This window comes from Pongo pygmaeus, chromosome 17 (assembly GCF_028885625.2).
Source record: "Pongo pygmaeus isolate AG05252 chromosome 17, NHGRI_mPonPyg2-v2.0_pri, whole genome shotgun sequence".
NCBI classification, from domain to species: Eukaryota; Metazoa; Chordata; class Mammalia; order Primates; family Hominidae; genus Pongo; species Pongo pygmaeus.
Window position 1 is genome coordinate 31,466,226 of NC_072390.2, and position 17,026 is coordinate 31,483,251.

Sequence of the window (17,026 nt, forward strand, 5' to 3'; positions counted from 1 at the left end):
CCCCAAAGGCCCATGGCTCCCCAATCCCTTGGGGACCGCAGACCTAGCCCCTCTGCCATTTCCCTGCAGGGCTGTTTATCAGTGGCATTTGCACTTCACACACATATGTTCAATTTTTAAGGAACAGTTTCATCACCAGGAAAGGGGATTTATGGGAACAAACCCAGTAGGAAATTCAGAGGTACTGAGATTTAACACTCGACTCAGCTTGACTTACTTAAAGCTGCTTTTTACTCGTTTCCTTCATCCACCCTCCAGATTCACCAGATCCGCTCAAGACTTATAAACTCCTTTAACACCAGAGACTGTGTTTTATAAAATGCTTTTGGTGTATTTAGCCAGCCCCTGCTATGGTGCTGGGTACCCTGCAGATACTATAAATGTTGATGGGTAAAAATAATTCTATAGGGTTGTGGTAAGCAAATTACCATTATGTATCACTGTTTACAACATTCTATTCTTTCAAGATCATTTTAAAATGTTATTTGGAAGAGCTGTGGCAAAGGGTATAAATTCTATTTAAAGAGGTAGGTATTTACTCTTATCCTTAAAAGGTAATTTTAAGCAATCTAAAACAAATTAAGTTTTCCACCAGTTTCGGGCTTCCAGGGGAGTAAGAAAGGGCGGTTGCCAGGGAAATCTTCTCCTGATTGGGAAGCAACAATCATGCCTAGGGATCTGCACATTGCATAATTGTAATTTTCCTATTCTTGCTCTTTTTTTTTTTTTTTTTTCTGTTTTTGCTATGAGAAGAGCAAGCTAAAAAGGCTAAAGGGACATTTAAGCCAAGTCGCATTTGTCAAGGTGAAAGCTGTGTGGAGCAGAAAAGCAATTCTCCCAGCTGCAAAGAAGATGCAAAGAAATCGAGTGAGTAGGGAATCTGAGAGCCCACTAAAAGTGCTTAGAAGGCCAACACATTACAGCCATTTCTCTAAAAAGTTGTAGGCAGGAACCTAAAGTCCAGGGTGGAGCCTTCTTACAAATGCTAAAACGCTGTTGGGATGCTTCAAGGCTCCCAAGCCACCCTTAAAGGTGTGGCTGTCCTGCAAGTTTTCTAATCACCCACCCCCCACTCCAAACTGTTCATGTTTGTTTAAACAGCAGCTGCAAACAATACTTGGTAAGGCAGCCCCGGACCGGGAAACAACAACACTCTTTCACTTCAGAATTAAGTATTTATTATTTTGAACCCTCTTTTAGCAGTGCTAGAAAATTAGTGACACGAGAACATTTATGCTTATTTGAATGGTTACATTTTATTTTAAAAACCACGACTGTTGAGTGGGAGTGTGCACCCCATTCTTTTCTTCTTTTTTTTTAGTTTATTGGTTCATTCACTTAATCATCACAGATTCATCAGAGGCAAGGTAATATTATTAAAAGCTTTGGTGTCAGACAAATGCACATTTCTACCAATTATTATGACCTTGGGCAAGTCATTTCATCTTTTTTTTTTTTGACACAGAGTCTCACTCTGTCGGTCAACTGGAGAGTGGTGGCACCATCATAGCTCACTGCAGCCTCAAACTCTTGGGCTCAAGCAATCCTCTTGTCTCAGCCTGTCAAATAGCTAGGACTACAGACACATACCGCCACCACACCAGCTACATTTAAAAAATTATTTTGTAGAGATGGGGTCTTGCTATGTTACTCAAACTCCTGGAATCAAGTGATGCTCCTGCCTTGGCCTCCCAAAGTGCTAGGATTACAGGCATGAGCCATTGCACTTGGCCATTTTACCTTTTTGAATCTCAATTTTGAAGCAGTAAGATGGAAACAGTAATGCCTGTTTCATACAACTGCTGCTAAGATTAAAATAAAGTAACATAGGCACTGCCCCTAGCTCACTGAGATTATTCCATAATTGTTGGATTTTTTCATGAATGTCAGATGCCCAACTCTCCTTTCATAATGTACGTTTTTCTCCTCCTATTTACCATTCCTTTTCAAGCACAGGAAAGGCCAAACAGGTTGACTCCTGAGTCACTGCCAAGCACCATTATTTACCTGGCTGCTGTCACTGAAATACCTTGTGCTTGGGAAGGAATCAACAGCTGCTGAGGGGTAACTGTGCAAATAGAAACTTATCCGTCATGCCCACCATTCAATTGCTATTTTTCCTTGCTCTACTGCCTTTGTTTTCACCAAATCAACCAAATGCCTAGGTTCCTTCCTCCCAGTTCTTTGGTTCCTGATGAAATAGAACTTTGTTATGCACTCACAGCCTTGGGTTCATCAGTTTTCCTCCCAAATCTTTGCAACCCAGAATAGCTCACAGAATCGCACAGGCCTGCCCTTGTCTATTTTCAGGACATATGCTCCATTTCAGCTGTCCCGGCTTTCTAAGTGTCTTCATTCCTTTTGTGGCTCTCAGATTTCCCAAAATCTCACGCATTCTCATTACTCTACACCTCACCATGCAACTTCCCATCTTGAGATAATCCGCTCTCAAAGAGTCACGTGCACATGGCTTCATCTCTCAACCATCGTCTCGCAGACCATCATTGGCACAGACTATAATCTATTTAGTTACACCTTGATAACTGCAGCCCAGCCAAAGTGGGGCACTCAAGCTAGATGCCCTTGGGAGAGACTTTTAAAACTAAGCGTTCCTACATTTGATAGAGTAGTTCTTATAACTTTTCTTTCAAAGGGTTGTAACCCACTATTTGTTTATTAATTTTTTCCTTCAAACAGAACTTAAAACACTATGATTTTTTTCTTATCTAAAATATGTGCTTTGTAGTTATCAAAAAATAACAATCGTTACCCAAAAGACATGTCAAAAGACATATATGAATATGCTAGAAGGGGGCGGGGGAGATTCCTGAACTGTGAATGGCAGACCTCAGCTTGGGCACAGTGTCACCCTATGCTAGTTACTAATCTCTCCCAACCTCAGTTTCTCTATTTGACAAACTGAGGTTATAATATTTACTCTTCATATCCTTCATGATAATTGTAAGGATCATAAGACATTATGTGAACTTATGATTTTTTTCCAAACTCATGACATAATAAATGTAATTGCTATTATTAATTTGGTCATTACTAAATATGAACATTAAGTTCAACAATTACTATCCCAGAATAAATTCATTTCTTGTTTTTCTTCTCATACATATTTTTAAAAGGTTTTTAATTGATTCTAAGAGCCATAGTTTCCACATTTTAGCGTTTTGGATATTGGGATAAATCATAATTCTATGGAGTATCAGAATTTATTGATGATGTTTATTTCTTTCTTAGTGACACAAAAAATGTTGGGACAATTGCATTAGTATCTTAGATTCAGTAAAATGTGCAGTGGCATGATCTCAGCTCACTGCAACCTCCGTCTCCCGAGTTCAAGCAATTCTCCTGCCTCAGCCTCCTGAGTAGCTGGGATTACAGGCACCCACCACCATGCCCAGCTAATTTTTTGTATTTTTAGTAGAGACGAGGTTTTATATGTTGGCCAGGCTGCCCTTGAACTCCTTGCTTCATGAAATGCCCGTCTCGGCCTCCCAAAGTGTTGGAATTACAGGCATGAGCCACAGCGTCCGGCCGTGTGTTCCTCTTTCAACTGAGTTTAGGAAAACCTAAAGTGGGGGGGAAATGTCAGCACCAAAAGATACTCCACTTCCAGCAGAGAGACAAATACCTTTTTCTGCCCATGGGCCAACTTAGGAGAATCATTTTCTTACCATGAAAGAAATTTTTATAAGTTTGCAAATTATTTTATATATAGTCCGTTTGCACTTATATTCTTATACTAGAATAACTAGAATATATAGTGTATAGAAATATGGCAGCCACTGCTTTTAATAATAAATGCCACTGCTTTTAATCCCCAAGATTTTTATCATTTACCATATACTTTAAAAGTAGCCGCTGGGCGTGGTGGCTCACGCCTGTAATCCCAGCACTTTGGGAGGCCGAAGGGGGCAGATCACCAGGTCAGGAGATCGAGACCATCCTGGCTAACACAGTGAAACCCCCATCTCTACTAAAAATGCAAAATGTTAGCCAGGCGTGGTGGTGGGTGCCTGTAGTCCCAGCTGGTGGGGAGGCTGAGGAAGGAGAATGGCTTGAACCTGGGAGGCGGAGCTTGCAGTGAGCGGAGATCATGCCACTGCACTCTCCAGCCTGGGTGACAGAGCAAGACTCCGTCTCAAAAAAAAAAAAAAAAAAACAGTAGCCATGAAGAAAGCCAGGTGTGGTGGCAGGTGCCTGTAGTCCCGGCTATTCAGGAGGCTGGGGTGAGAGGATCACTTGATCCCAGGAGTTTGAGGAGCAGCCTGGGCAACAGAGTGAGACCTCATCTCTACAAAAATTAAAAAGAATCAATTGGAAGTGGAGAGAGACTATTTTTGCTCCTAACTTGCCAAAGAAAATTGAAAGTAGGCATCAGAGTCTTGGAAAGCCAAAGTCATTCATCATCAGGGGGTGTCTGAGTGCTCAATAATATGGCTGAGTACAGTGTATACTCCAGAACTCCCATCAAACAGAACTTTATTAACCACTTCCTGTGTGCTTGTGGACATTACCTCATTTCGTCCACACATAATTCTATGGGATAGGAAACTGAGGCACAGATAAGTTAATTAACTCACGTACCTAGTAATTTACCCAGCAAAAATTCAAACCTGGAATTCAAGCCTGGGCAGTTTAATTGCACAGCCCACCCTCCAACCCTTTGGCAATATGGCTTCCCCCGATTTCAGTAAGCTTATGGAGTAGTTGGAGAGATGAAACAAAGACAAAGAGCGATGTCCATAAGGCACCATTTCATGATGATTTAAGTACTCAGTATAATCATGTGGACCGAGGGTTAGGATACTTTCTCTGTGAGCCATATTGTCTCCATCGCTACCATAAAGCTCTGCCCTTGTAGCTCAAAGTCAGCCATAGATAACACAGAATGAATGGGCATGCTGTGTACCAATAAAACTTTATTTACAAAAATCGATGATGAAACAGATTTAGTCTGCAAGCTACATTCTGCTGACCCCTTATATAGACGGTACATGCTATAAATTTCATAAAGGAAAAGATTAATTTAGGCTGAAGCAGTTGGAGGGAGTTTTGGGAAAGCAGATTCAACTTTAAGGAAGACTTGAGATAGCTTGAGATGAGCTATGTGACCTGACCCCCTTTGCTTCTCTTCATGTCACGTCTCTCTTGCTCAGTGCTCTCTGACCAGGCTGGCATTTTCATTCCTAGGGCTGGGATTACTCAAATCTTCTTCTTACTCTAGATACTTTGCACTGGCTGATCCTTCTGCCTGGAAGCTCTTCCCCTAGATCCTTCCAAGGCTGGCTCTTCTGGTCATCAAATCTCTCAGATGTTACTTCTTCAAGGGGGCTTCGCTGAAGGACAAGTTAAAGCAGCCGCCCTCCAGCTACCCTAGCACATCACCTTATCTTATTCCTCATAGCATTTATGCTTCCTGAAATTATCTTGTTCATTTATCAGGTGCTTGTCTATTATCTGTCTCTTCTAGCTCTCCTTCTAGAATATAAATTACATGGAATGAGACCGACGTTTTTATTATTTACTGATGTGTATTCCCAGCACCCAAACCATGGCTGGCAAATAAACAACAAAAAAATACCTGCAGAAGTAAAGAAATAAGGGAGGGAGGCAGGAAGAGAGACAGAAAATATGAACATGCCCCATTAGGTGGTGTTTTATTTTCTCCTGTTCTGTGACTGAATAGACTATAACCTTCATTAGAATGGCCCATCCTTCAGTGCCCGTGACATCATTTCAATTCAGAAAGCATTCTCATCCTGGCTGGGCACGGTGGCTCACCCCTGTAATCCCAGCACTTTGGGAGGCTGAGGCAGGTCAGATCATGAGGTCGGGAGTTTGAGACCAGCCTGGCCAACATGGCAAAACCCTGATTCTACTAAAAATACAAAAATTAGTCAGGCATGGTGGCGGGCATCTGTAATCCCAGCTACTAGGGCGGCAGGAGAATCTCTTGAACCCAGCAGGAGAATCTCTTGAACCCGGGAGGCAGAGGTTGCAGTGAGCTGAGATCGTGCCACAGCACTCCAGTGTTGGTGACAGAGCGAGACGCCATCTCAAAAAAAAAAAAAGATATTGAAATAATTTTTTCAATATGTTCAAGATCAGCCTGGCCAACATGGCAAAATCCTGTCTCTACTAACAATACAAAAAGTAGCTGGGCGCGGTGGCACAGGCCTGTAATTCTAGCTACTCAAGAAGCTGAGGCAAGAGAATCACTTGAACCTGAGAGGTGGAGGTTGCAGTGAGCTAAGATCACGCCACTGCACTCCAGCTCAGGCAACAGAGCGAGACCCTGTCTCAAAAAAAAAAAAAAAAAGCATCCCTATCCTGTAATTAGAGGATGCTAGCACTTGATTATGGCCATTTCTTAGTCAAGGGCAGGTCTTCCAGTTTTCTGAATGATAATATGTGGTTTCAGTTATAGATGGGCTATCACTGAAATAGAGAATGCACACTAATCCTCATTTTGTTTCATCAAAAATTAAGATCTCTGTTGGAGTGCTAATGCTTAAACACAATAATTAAAAAGCAATTAATCCTTTTTTCTCATCCATAACTACTATAAAATCTAACCTGTATTAGTTTGCTTTTATTATTATTTGTTTATGTTTGTTGAGTCCAACCCCCTCCTAAGATGGTGCACACAAGCAGGGCATCCCACCAGCCTGAAATCAATGAGGACCTGCACTCTTTGTCTCTGCTCCAGCTTTCCTTCTACCAAGACTTCCAGCTCCTGAAACTGCCACCACAGTAATAACGCAGGCTTTTCTGAGACAGCTGCAAGGTTATCTTTTTCTTTGGACTTTTCTAAATCTTTTCTCTCTGTGCAGCTGAAATGGAAAGACGCAGCAACCTCTGCCCAGCTCACAATAGCAGCTGCTGCCATGTAATTCTCCCTTTCTTTCCAATCAAAAGGGAGTAACATTTCACTCTTTGGGCCTGGTATGCTTACCACTTTATGTGCTTTCTTCTAAAACTATCTACCTAAGCAATGTCTCCCTTTTGCTTTAGTGTTTAAGAAACAAAAAATAAAAACTGACTCGATTATATCGATGTTAATGGCCCTTACGGTTCAGCAATTGTGTTTTTCTTCTCCAAGGTCTCAATTTTCTGTCTTTACACTTTCCCTAGAACTGATTACTGTATTATTTTATGTGTAATCTTGTTGTATGCTACCTTTAGGTATATAAATAATGTATTACTATTCAAATTCCACTCCAATGGAAGTCACTTCCACATAACTTCTTAGCTGCTATCATTTGAAAAATGTGATTAATTGAAAGATACACAGGTTAAATACTTCTCAGCTGGCTCCCTAAACAACAGTTACAGACTGTTTCTAGTATGATCCCAAATTTCTACCATAAACTAACTTTGAAAAAAATATCTGAACAAAATGTGCCATGTTTTGTTTCATGAGCCATATGAGCTAATCAGTTTGTCATTAGTCTCTGACATACTCCAGAGAGCGATGCTTATGAACTTCACATCAGGATTGAGAAATAGCAAGTGTGGGGTGCATCATCTATGACCGTCAGCTGTACCAAGCTGATTTTTAAAGTGTAATTGCTAAGCCTATAATGAGGCTCTGAACATGATCATATCTATGTAGTGAGTCACCTGCCAATGCAAGGAAAACAAGACTGTTCTCAGCATTTATGATTTCCTGAGAAATCTTTGTTGCTGTGGTGATTTTGATGCTTTTACCTAAAAAAGTAAAAACATTACATTGTTACTTGCATAATTAATAAATGGCAAGTGTATCAAATGTGATGAGCACAAAGGTGTCTGGGACTATAATTGCTCAGTTCTGCAGGTGCCACAAAGCACAGCCTAGAAAGACAAGGAGCATCAAACAGTGGTCAACATATGGCCCTAGGAACTGCCTCATTGAAACTCAGCCCCTTCTTAGCTGTAACTCTGAGTGAGTTACATAACTTTAGTGTCCTCATTTGTAAAATGGGAATAATAATAATACCACCCCTCTGCTGTGTGGATCAAATGAGCTGACATTTATAAAGCACTTAGAACAGTGCCTGCACACAGGAGCACAATATAAGAATTTATTAAATAAAATGAACATGCTGCAGGGTGATCCTTTGTCTTGGTGAGTACCTTTCAGAATTAGAACCTACAAACCACTGTTTTCAAGACCATGAATGGTAGCATCTCTTCAATCTGAAGTTCTTAGATCTAAACTTTCAAGTTATACAGGTGAATTAACAATTAAAAAGGAAAGAGTTATGCTCTTTTAGTAGAACATCTATTCTCACTTCCTTAGAACCTATAATATTTAGAAATTTCTGTCTGTGTGTGTGCTATTGTGGACAATTTTCTTAACACTTTAGCTTTCAAAGTGATATAAATCATAAAATTTTGATTAATATAATTTTGATCTTAGGAGTTAAACACTTCAAACCCTAGTGCTGCTGTTTTAGCTGTGTGTCCTTTGGCAAGTTACTTACCTTCTCTGAGCTCCTGCTTCTCACCTGAGAAAAACAGAAAAATATGCACAGGTTGTTGTATTGATGAAATGAGATCTTGTAGGCACATTTTTTTTTAGCAGAGTTAAATGTTAATAATGAAGTACCATGTTATTTTAATGGATAAACAGTAAATCATTAACATCAAAATATTAAAAGCCTTTTTATTTTCTCATTGCAAACCTGGCCAATTCCAGGGAGCCTTTCCTGGATCCTCCTTTCCCATCACCATTACTGCTAACTCTCGTTTCTCTTCTCGTCTCTGTTATAAATATGTTGAGGGCAAGAACCAGCCTCCCCCTTTTTTGGTCTCTTTTACTTAAGCCTTGTGCAGTGCTCTGTCCACTGTAGGATGTTTGCTATGTTACTTCTTAATGAATAAAAAAAGTGGCTATTATGCATTTTTTTCACATCATGAAAAATGAAGAAGGAATGAGATCTAGGTTGAGTTCATGTTGAAGTGGAAAATCTAAGAGGAACTTAAGAGAAAGTCATGAAGACGGCTTCTAAAACGTAGTGCAGTGTTCTGCTGAACTCAGAAAAAAAGATTGTGCAAAGAAAAAAAAAGAGCAGTGCACTGACAACATGATTTTGTTGTGGTACCCACAGTTAGGGACTTAGAGTAGGATCCAGCAAAGCAAAAGGAAAGGAACAATTCAGACAACTAGTAGCTACACCAGGTAAGTCGAGCAATCAGAAGGCCAAAAGGGGAGAAACTTGCAAGAGGTGTTATTTGCATGTATGTGTGTGCATGGGTGTGCAGAGGCCAACAAAAAATAAAAGCAAGAAAATGCCATTATCTTCCATTAGGAGATCATTGGAAACCTCTAGAGAGTGCTTTAAGCAGATCTATGGAAGCTGAATCCAAATTAAGAAAGATTCAGAAAGAATAAGTGACTGGGGAGTAAATGCAGCTGGTGGAGACCACTGGTTTAGGAAGAAGACGGACTGGATATGAGATGGTAAAGTCGAAAGGTTCAAGGAAGGCATAGATCAATCAGAAAACATTCCTGAATCTTAAATGGCAATTGAAAACAAATCACTGAAAAGCTCAAATAAAATTGCTCTCCTTTCCAATGGCATTCTTATGCCTGACTCAACTATTATCAGCATGAGAAAACTGAGATGTACAAATGATTCAAAGCCAATGGTTTTAATTTTTCCTACTACATGAGTCATGTTAAAGACTGAGAGACGTGGATTTGTATGTATTGAAAATATTTTTGAGGCTATTACGATAAAATATTGTTATTGAAAGGTTAATGTCTAAAGTTTCAGATAATTATATTACCAATATCCAGCACCATACCAAAAAAAGAAAATACTTGGTCTTATTTATACATTTTAAAATAACTAAGAGGATAATTGGAATGTTTATAACACAAAGAAATGACAAATGCTTGAGGTGATGGATACCCCATTTACCCTGATGTGATTATTACACATCGTATGCTTATATCAAAATACCTCATGTACTCCATAAATATATACACTTACTATGTACTCACAAAAATTAGAAATGTTAGCCTGTAATCCCAGCACTTTGGGAGGCCAAGGCAGGGGGATCACGAAGTCAGGAGATCAAGACCATCCTGGCTAACACGGTGAAACCCCGTCTCTACTAAAAATACAAATAATTAGCCAGGCGTGGTGGTGGGTGCCTGTAGTCCCAGTTACTCAGGAGGCTGAGGCAGGAGAACGGCATGGACCCGGGAAGCGGAGCTTGCAGTGAGCCAAGATTGCGCCACTGCACTCCAGCCTGGGTGACAGAGCAAGATTCCATCTCAAAAAAAAAAAAAAAAATTTAGAAATGTTAAATCTAAAAAAAAGGAAAAAGAAAGGAAAAAGGTAGGATTTCATAAAAAGCGATTTATCTGTTTTCTATCTGAATAGGTTCCTCAAGATGAATGGACAGGGTACACCCCTCGAGGAAAAGATGATGAAATTCCATGCCGAAGAATGCGGAGTGGCAGTTATATCAAGGCCATGGGGGATGAAGACAGTGGAGACTCAGACACGAGTCCCAAGCCTTCTCCTAAAGTTGCTGCGCGGAGAGAAAGCTATCTCAAGGCTACTCAGCCATCCCTTACAGAACTCACCACACTCAAGTGAGTAGTCCTAGCCCTGCACTTGTGATAGTCCAGGTGCTTGTATTATCACCGAGGCTCAGATGGTGTGTCTCCTAGAGTAAGTGGGGCAGAAACATCCTACAGGTGGAGCAGTGCAGTACATTGCTTGTGACTTTAGATCTGACGTCTGTACCCCAGTGCCTTTGTAGAGAGAGGCAACAGATGTGTTCTGCATTGATCATAAGCTGAACCCCTCATCTCTAAGAAGCAGAAGCAATCCAATCTTTTCAGAAGCCTTTCTGGATTTAAAAGAATCCAGAATGGCTTCTGAAAAGAATTAAAATTTCTGGTCAATGAGAATATACATGTATCCCAATTCTTGAACGTTTGCCCAGGCACGAAGTACACACAAGAGCTTTTTCTTAAGACTCTTGAATTTTTCAGATAATTGAGTAACATAATAGAGGAGATTGTCAGAAAAGCTTATAGAATGTGGCCATGCTTGAAAATTGGATATGTGAAGGTTCTTGACATACATTTTTAAACTTGGGCACTCAATATGTATTACAATTGAAGGCCTTAAAAAGGTTTTGTTTTGAAAATATAAATATAGTCATACATCATTTAATGATGGAGTTACATTCTGAGAAATGCATCATTAAGCGATTTCACTGTGCACACATCATAAAGTCCACTTACAAAAACTTAGATGGTCTAGCCTACTACACACTTAGGCTATATTACACACTTAGCAATAGGTGTGGCCTATTGCTCCTAAGTTGCAAACCTATACAGCAAATTACTGTACTGAATGCTGTGGGCGACTCTCACAAACTGGTAAGTATTTGTTTATGTAAATATATCCAAACATAGAAAAACACAGTAAAAATACAGTATTATAATCTTATGGGAGAACCATATTATATGCATCATTAACTGAAATGTTGTTGTGCAGCATATGACTGTAGTCCTTAACTGTATTTGTGCTGTTTGTAAACAAAGAATAGCGCTGCGCAGGAAACCACTGAGATGGATTATTTTAAGCAAGACCTGATATAATTCTAAATGCTGTTTATAGAGAGTAAATTCTTTAGAGTCTTGGAATATAGAAATAGATAGAATTACGTTTGGACCTGAAAAATATATTACAGATAATTCGTATTTTTAAGTGCCTTTGATTCCATATTTTGATGAAATAAACATTACTATTCATGCATTTATATTATGTTACTAAATAAAATATTAAAAGGCAAAATAAAACAAAAAATCAAAGCAGTCGAGTTAAGGAAAACAAACCCAATTGTTAATCAAGAGCACTGAAAAACAGCTGACTATTGTGCGATGGGAATTTATTTAAATAGCAGAGTATGTTGTGTTTTAAAGATCCGGACAGAGACAGCCTCTCATGAATTATTTTTCAAGGGTGCGTGTGGAACAATTCTGGATCATTTTAATCAAAAATTAATACCAATGCATCAGTAAATTAAGCCAAGAAAAAAACCTCTTCCTTCTTTCTTTGGCTTCCAGTTGCCCTTCCTCTTTGCCTTTATTACTACATGCGTTACTTTTCAAGAATTGTCAGAACAAACTCGCACAAACTTGGTGGCTTGATTAGATCTACAAAGACTCTATTTCCAAATAAGGTCACATTAACCGATAGTAGGAGTTAGGACTTCAATGTATCTATTTGGAGAACAGAATTGGACCCAAAGCATTGCCACACAAGGTTAAAAAAAAAAAAAAAAAATCATGGAGATAAAAAACAGAAACAAGTCTTCATTGCACTTTGGCAAACCTAGCAGAGGCTCAGAAAATTAAATCAAAAGAACTGGATTTGTAAGAAAGGCAGTAGACCAAGGTGACATGAAATGAGGGAGGCCAAGGACCCTTCTGAAAAAAAATATTCTTCTATGGACCTTAAAATATCTCTCCACTAGACACAGTGTTAGGTAGTCATGGCCATAGGGTTAACATCTTAAAGAAGATGCAAGAAAAGGATTGCAATGGGCAAGAAAGTCACTTAAACCGGCAACCTCCAGAGTCCTTTCCACCTCCTGAGTATCCTGTTAGGTTGTCATCCAAGATGCACTGGTCACATTCGCTGAGTGACACTTTGGGTCTTGGGTGATAAGATAGAGGAATCGCTCTTGTCCACAGCAATACCCAGGTAAGAGGAGAACAGAAAGATGCAGAGCCATGAGGAAGATGAGAAGAGTGCTCTGAGGAGACTGAGGACAGGGGTAGAGGGTAGGGGCTGAAATCAACGTCACGATCGTGCCCTGGGCTACTCTCATAGCTTCAGGATGTGGACGATCACTCTGAAGTCATTGAAACTCTCTTTCTCACTTGTCTTCTTCACAATATGACCCTCCTCTAATGTCCTGGACTGTATTTTTGTGACCACCATATATTTCTTTTACTGCTCAGAAGTTTTCAGAGCAGAAAGAGGCAAACATGCAGATGACAGCTAGGCTGATGGTAGAGGGTCAGCTCCTTCAGATGGTGAAGTTGTTGAACTGGGTATGAGTTAGTGACTGCTATTTCGTCCCTCCCCACTTACAGAAATTCAAAGTGGTGATAAATGGACAGGAGAACACCTACTAAATTGAAAACATTTTACTTAGGATGGAGTTTCCCCAAACCATCTCTGTTGTCCCCTATTCTTTGGCAGGAAAGAGAACTTTTTTTTCCTATGTTTATGTAAGACGGATAGTGTGCCAACATCATAACAAGGTTTGAAGGAAGCACATCTCATATATTACTGTGAAATCTCAATCATCATGATTATGATCCACAAAAGGATCACAAGAGAACCTTAGACAACCATCCAAACATATCTTCCTTCCCTGTGCTACCATCACATCCCCTAGAATCATTTCTCATAGTTCCACTTACCTCCATTCCATTCATAAAATAGGGAACTCACCTATTTTATGAGTTCCCTTTGTCATTACAGTCTACACATTAAACCTCCGTTATCTTCAACTGTATACAATTGTTAGTGACCTCTAGTTTAACCAGATTGGCCAGGCACGGTGGCTTACACCCATAATCCCAGCACTTTGGGAGGCCAAGGTGGGCAGATTGCCTGGGCCCAGGAGTTCGAGACCAGCCTGGGCGACATGGCAAAACCTTGTCTCTACTAAAGCTACAAAAATTAGCCGGGTGTGGTGGCATGCACCTGTAGTCCCAGCTACTTGGGAAGCTGAGGTGGGAGGATCATTTGAACCCAGGAAGTCGAGGCTGCAGTGAGCCATGATTGAGCCACTGCACCCCAGCCTGGGCAACAGAGAGAGACCCTATCTCGAAATTAATTAATTAATTAATTAATAGTTTAACCAGATTGAAAGAGATACAAAAGAAAAAAAGGAAAATACACTATAGAGGCAAAAATTCAGACATGACATGACTCATAATCAATTCTGTCTTTCATTCCTTGATGATGTTTTGACTGCAGATCGTTATTTTTCTAGAAGTTTGAAGGATTCAGTCCCTTATGAGAAAAAAGATCCCCATATCCTGGAATTCTAGTTCCTCAAAAAAGAAAACTATATTTATGTTCCTACTTCTTTGACATTTAAGTCGATTTTTTTTCCCTCCTTCCTCCTCAGCAATTCACAGCTTTAGGGATGAATCATAGCCCTGAACCAAGATAACTAAAATTAGGCAAGTGAGATTGGGGCAACATTTTGTTTAAGGTTTTCAACTCCCATCTTCTCTCAGAAATGTTGAAGAGAAGGCACTCCTACACTTTCTTACATTATTTTTCTCTTTTCTTTTCTATTTTCCAAAGGCATCTTGAGGGTTTATTTATGTGGGTGGTTTTTCATCAGCTGCTTAGTGTTAGTTATTGGGTCCTCAGACATATAAGGCCTAAGGTCAGTTAAACATTCTGGTGTTAGGAGTAGTTTTGAGACAATGAAGTCCATCTTTGGGCCAGCAAAACCCCTCCTGTATCTACTCTTGGAAAACTATTATTTCGGTCACTCTCTTCTCTTATCCCACAGCTATTAACAAATCGCTCCACCTCATCACTAGCTTTACCTTCTTCCTTACTTATTAGCTAACAATAAATTTGAAACAGCGTATCACCCAAGAATATTAGCATTTTCAAAAAAATTCTGAATGTTTAATAGTAAATTTCCAGGCAAGTAGAGGAGATATTTAGGGGCCAGGGTTCCCTCAAAGCATATTGTTGCAGCCTGGCACTGATGAAGACCTTAAGTCTCTTACTTGGAATGCTATTTATTCTAGAACTGAGACTACTGCCTGCTACCATGATTAGTTAAAACCAAGTCCAAATCCCATCTGGGACTTTTATTTGATACACTGCAGAAAGAACTTTTTAAAAATTATACTAAGTGGGGTGTCATTTAAAAGATTCTGAAGTTAAATTCAAATATCTATTAATCCTACATGAATAATAGTTTAAAGTGTCTTAATACTTCATCTCTTTATCCAAGCACTAAGAAAAATTCTCCCCCTGGAAGAAATAGTTAGTCTATAATATTACAGATTTTGAAACTCCTCTGAAATTGGGCAGGATTCCAGGCTGTTTGCAAGAGAGCCAGTCAGAGGTCCTAGCAATTTTGATAAAGTGTCTAACAAAAGGCTTCAAGAAGATTTATTTTCAGTTCTAAATGCCTTGAAGGCAAATCATTTTTCATTTTCAGGATGGCTAATCCTCTTAATCTTCATTTTTGCCCCTGGCCCTGAACCTTTTTTTGTTTGTTTTAGATAAATTGGAAAAATTTAAATTTAAATTTGGAAAAATACTAAGTAGCTGTGTGCCTTTTGGCAGATGGATTAATGTCTCTGAACCTCCTCATAAATGAGAGTCTCAGTCTCTTAGCATGGATGGCACCACTTAGGCGGCTCTCCCTACAACCCCTCCCACCCCAAACCTGTGGCAGACAGCATTAGCCAATCCCAGCATTGATGGATCCCATCACCCTACCCATTGAGAACAGACTGAGCCCCTGAACCAGTCTCAATGCAGTACTCCAGCCACCATGATTCATCAATCCGAGATGCCCACAGGTGCTATCCTTAGTCTACAGGAAATGTCTCCCAGGAACCTTTCAGCACTGACATGTATAATTGTAAGAACAAGGCACAGTAGAGTGGTGGTTCACAGTTTAAAGACAAAAGGAAGTAGTATTGGTAAAGAAAATAATTTGAGAAGAGGTAGATGGAGTGTTTTTCTTCAACTTTAATTCTGGATATTTTTAAATGCATTGATTTCTACGTGAGGAACCCAAAACCATAGCCTCTTGCTGGAGTCTCTTTTGTTGTTGTTGTTGTTGTTTATCTTGCATACGTTTTTTGCTCCTCTTTTTTCCTCCTGGACATGCTATGTCCTTGCCTGTTCCTCATGTTATACACTCCCCTCCTACCTACCTACTGCTCCTCATTTTCCTTTTCTTGCTAGAGAAAGAGGGGGATGGGATGAAGATTGGAGCATCGCTAATTTTTTCCCCAAAGATATGAACTGTATTGCGAACATAGCAATTTGTATCATCCCATCTCTGTTCTAAGTAGTATGAAATGTCTCTGTTTTGCCTAAATGCTTTTTTGTTCCTCTCCTACCTGTTCCTCCGTATCATTGTAACGTATAATAGCAAATGCTCCTCACAAAATAGGGAGAACAAGAAAATACAACCTGCCACACGAAATTGTGAATTTACGTCCTCAGTGATCAGTGATATAAACTCAGGGTAGTGTCCCATTCTTCCCTGACTATAATACTTTCTTCTATTATCCTCCATACTTCTAACTCCCCACTCCCACTTTCCAATATAATAAGAAATGCGACACGTTTAAAACAGGGAAAGTCATCCTTGCTCACAGAAAAATTATCACTTGCTCATCTACGAATTATCTAAATACCTTTCAAATCTTTGTTAGAAATCAGCTTGATTTAAAAAAGAAAAAACAGCTAATACAAGCAATCACCTTTTACATTCAGTCCCAGATCACCACTCCTAGTTTTTAAAAAAAAATGTTCCTTCATTGGGATATGAATGCCCTCCTCCAAATGATGTGGGCATGTGTGAGTACTGTAGTCTGTACCAAATCCTGGTTTCTTGCTATATAATTACTCTTTAGAAAAGCCTGTGTTGAAAGGAAGCCTGCATAGACTGAAAAGTCTCTACAAAGATCATGACTACAGAGAGGAGAGAACTCCTTGTGTGTCTTTAAAGGAGGCGAAAGAATAAAAGAAAGTCCCAATACTTTTCTAGAGAGAAGGAATGAGACATTTTTAAAAGTTAAGAGTCAGAGATTGGGGGAGGGAGAGCATCAGGATAAATAGCTAATGCATGCTGGGCTTAATACCTAGGTGATGGGTTGATAGGTGCAGCAAACCACCATGCACACGTTTACCTATGTAACAAACCTGCACATCCTGCACATGTATCCCAAAACTTAAAATAATTTTTTTTTAAGTGGAAGGGA

General features: G+C 39.6%; 1 protein-coding gene and 1 non-coding gene across 19 annotated transcripts in view; one reads left to right on the forward strand and one right to left on the reverse strand.

Moving 5' to 3' along the window:
• Positions 1 to 17,026, forward strand: part of DLGAP1 (DLG associated protein 1) — a 977,987-nt gene that overhangs the window by 650,706 nt on the left and 310,255 nt on the right. For 14 of the 18 annotated variants that reach the window (XM_063653448.1, XM_054461416.2, XM_054461415.2 and 11 more), the window contains one exon: positions 10,395 to 10,609. In XM_063653448.1, coding sequence (XP_063509518.1) covers positions 10,395 to 10,609 — 215 coding nt within the window. Of the gene's footprint in view, positions 1 to 753; positions 868 to 10,394; positions 10,610 to 17,026 lie in introns of all 18 variants that reach the window. The other 4 variants (XM_054461430.2, XM_054461431.2, XM_054461419.2 and 1 more) reach the window with 1 other exon arrangement.
• LOC129019211 (small nucleolar RNA U13) lies at positions 13,270 to 13,373 on the reverse strand. Its single transcript, XR_008495556.2, has one exon. It is a non-coding gene; the product is annotated as a small nucleolar RNA U13 (small nucleolar RNA).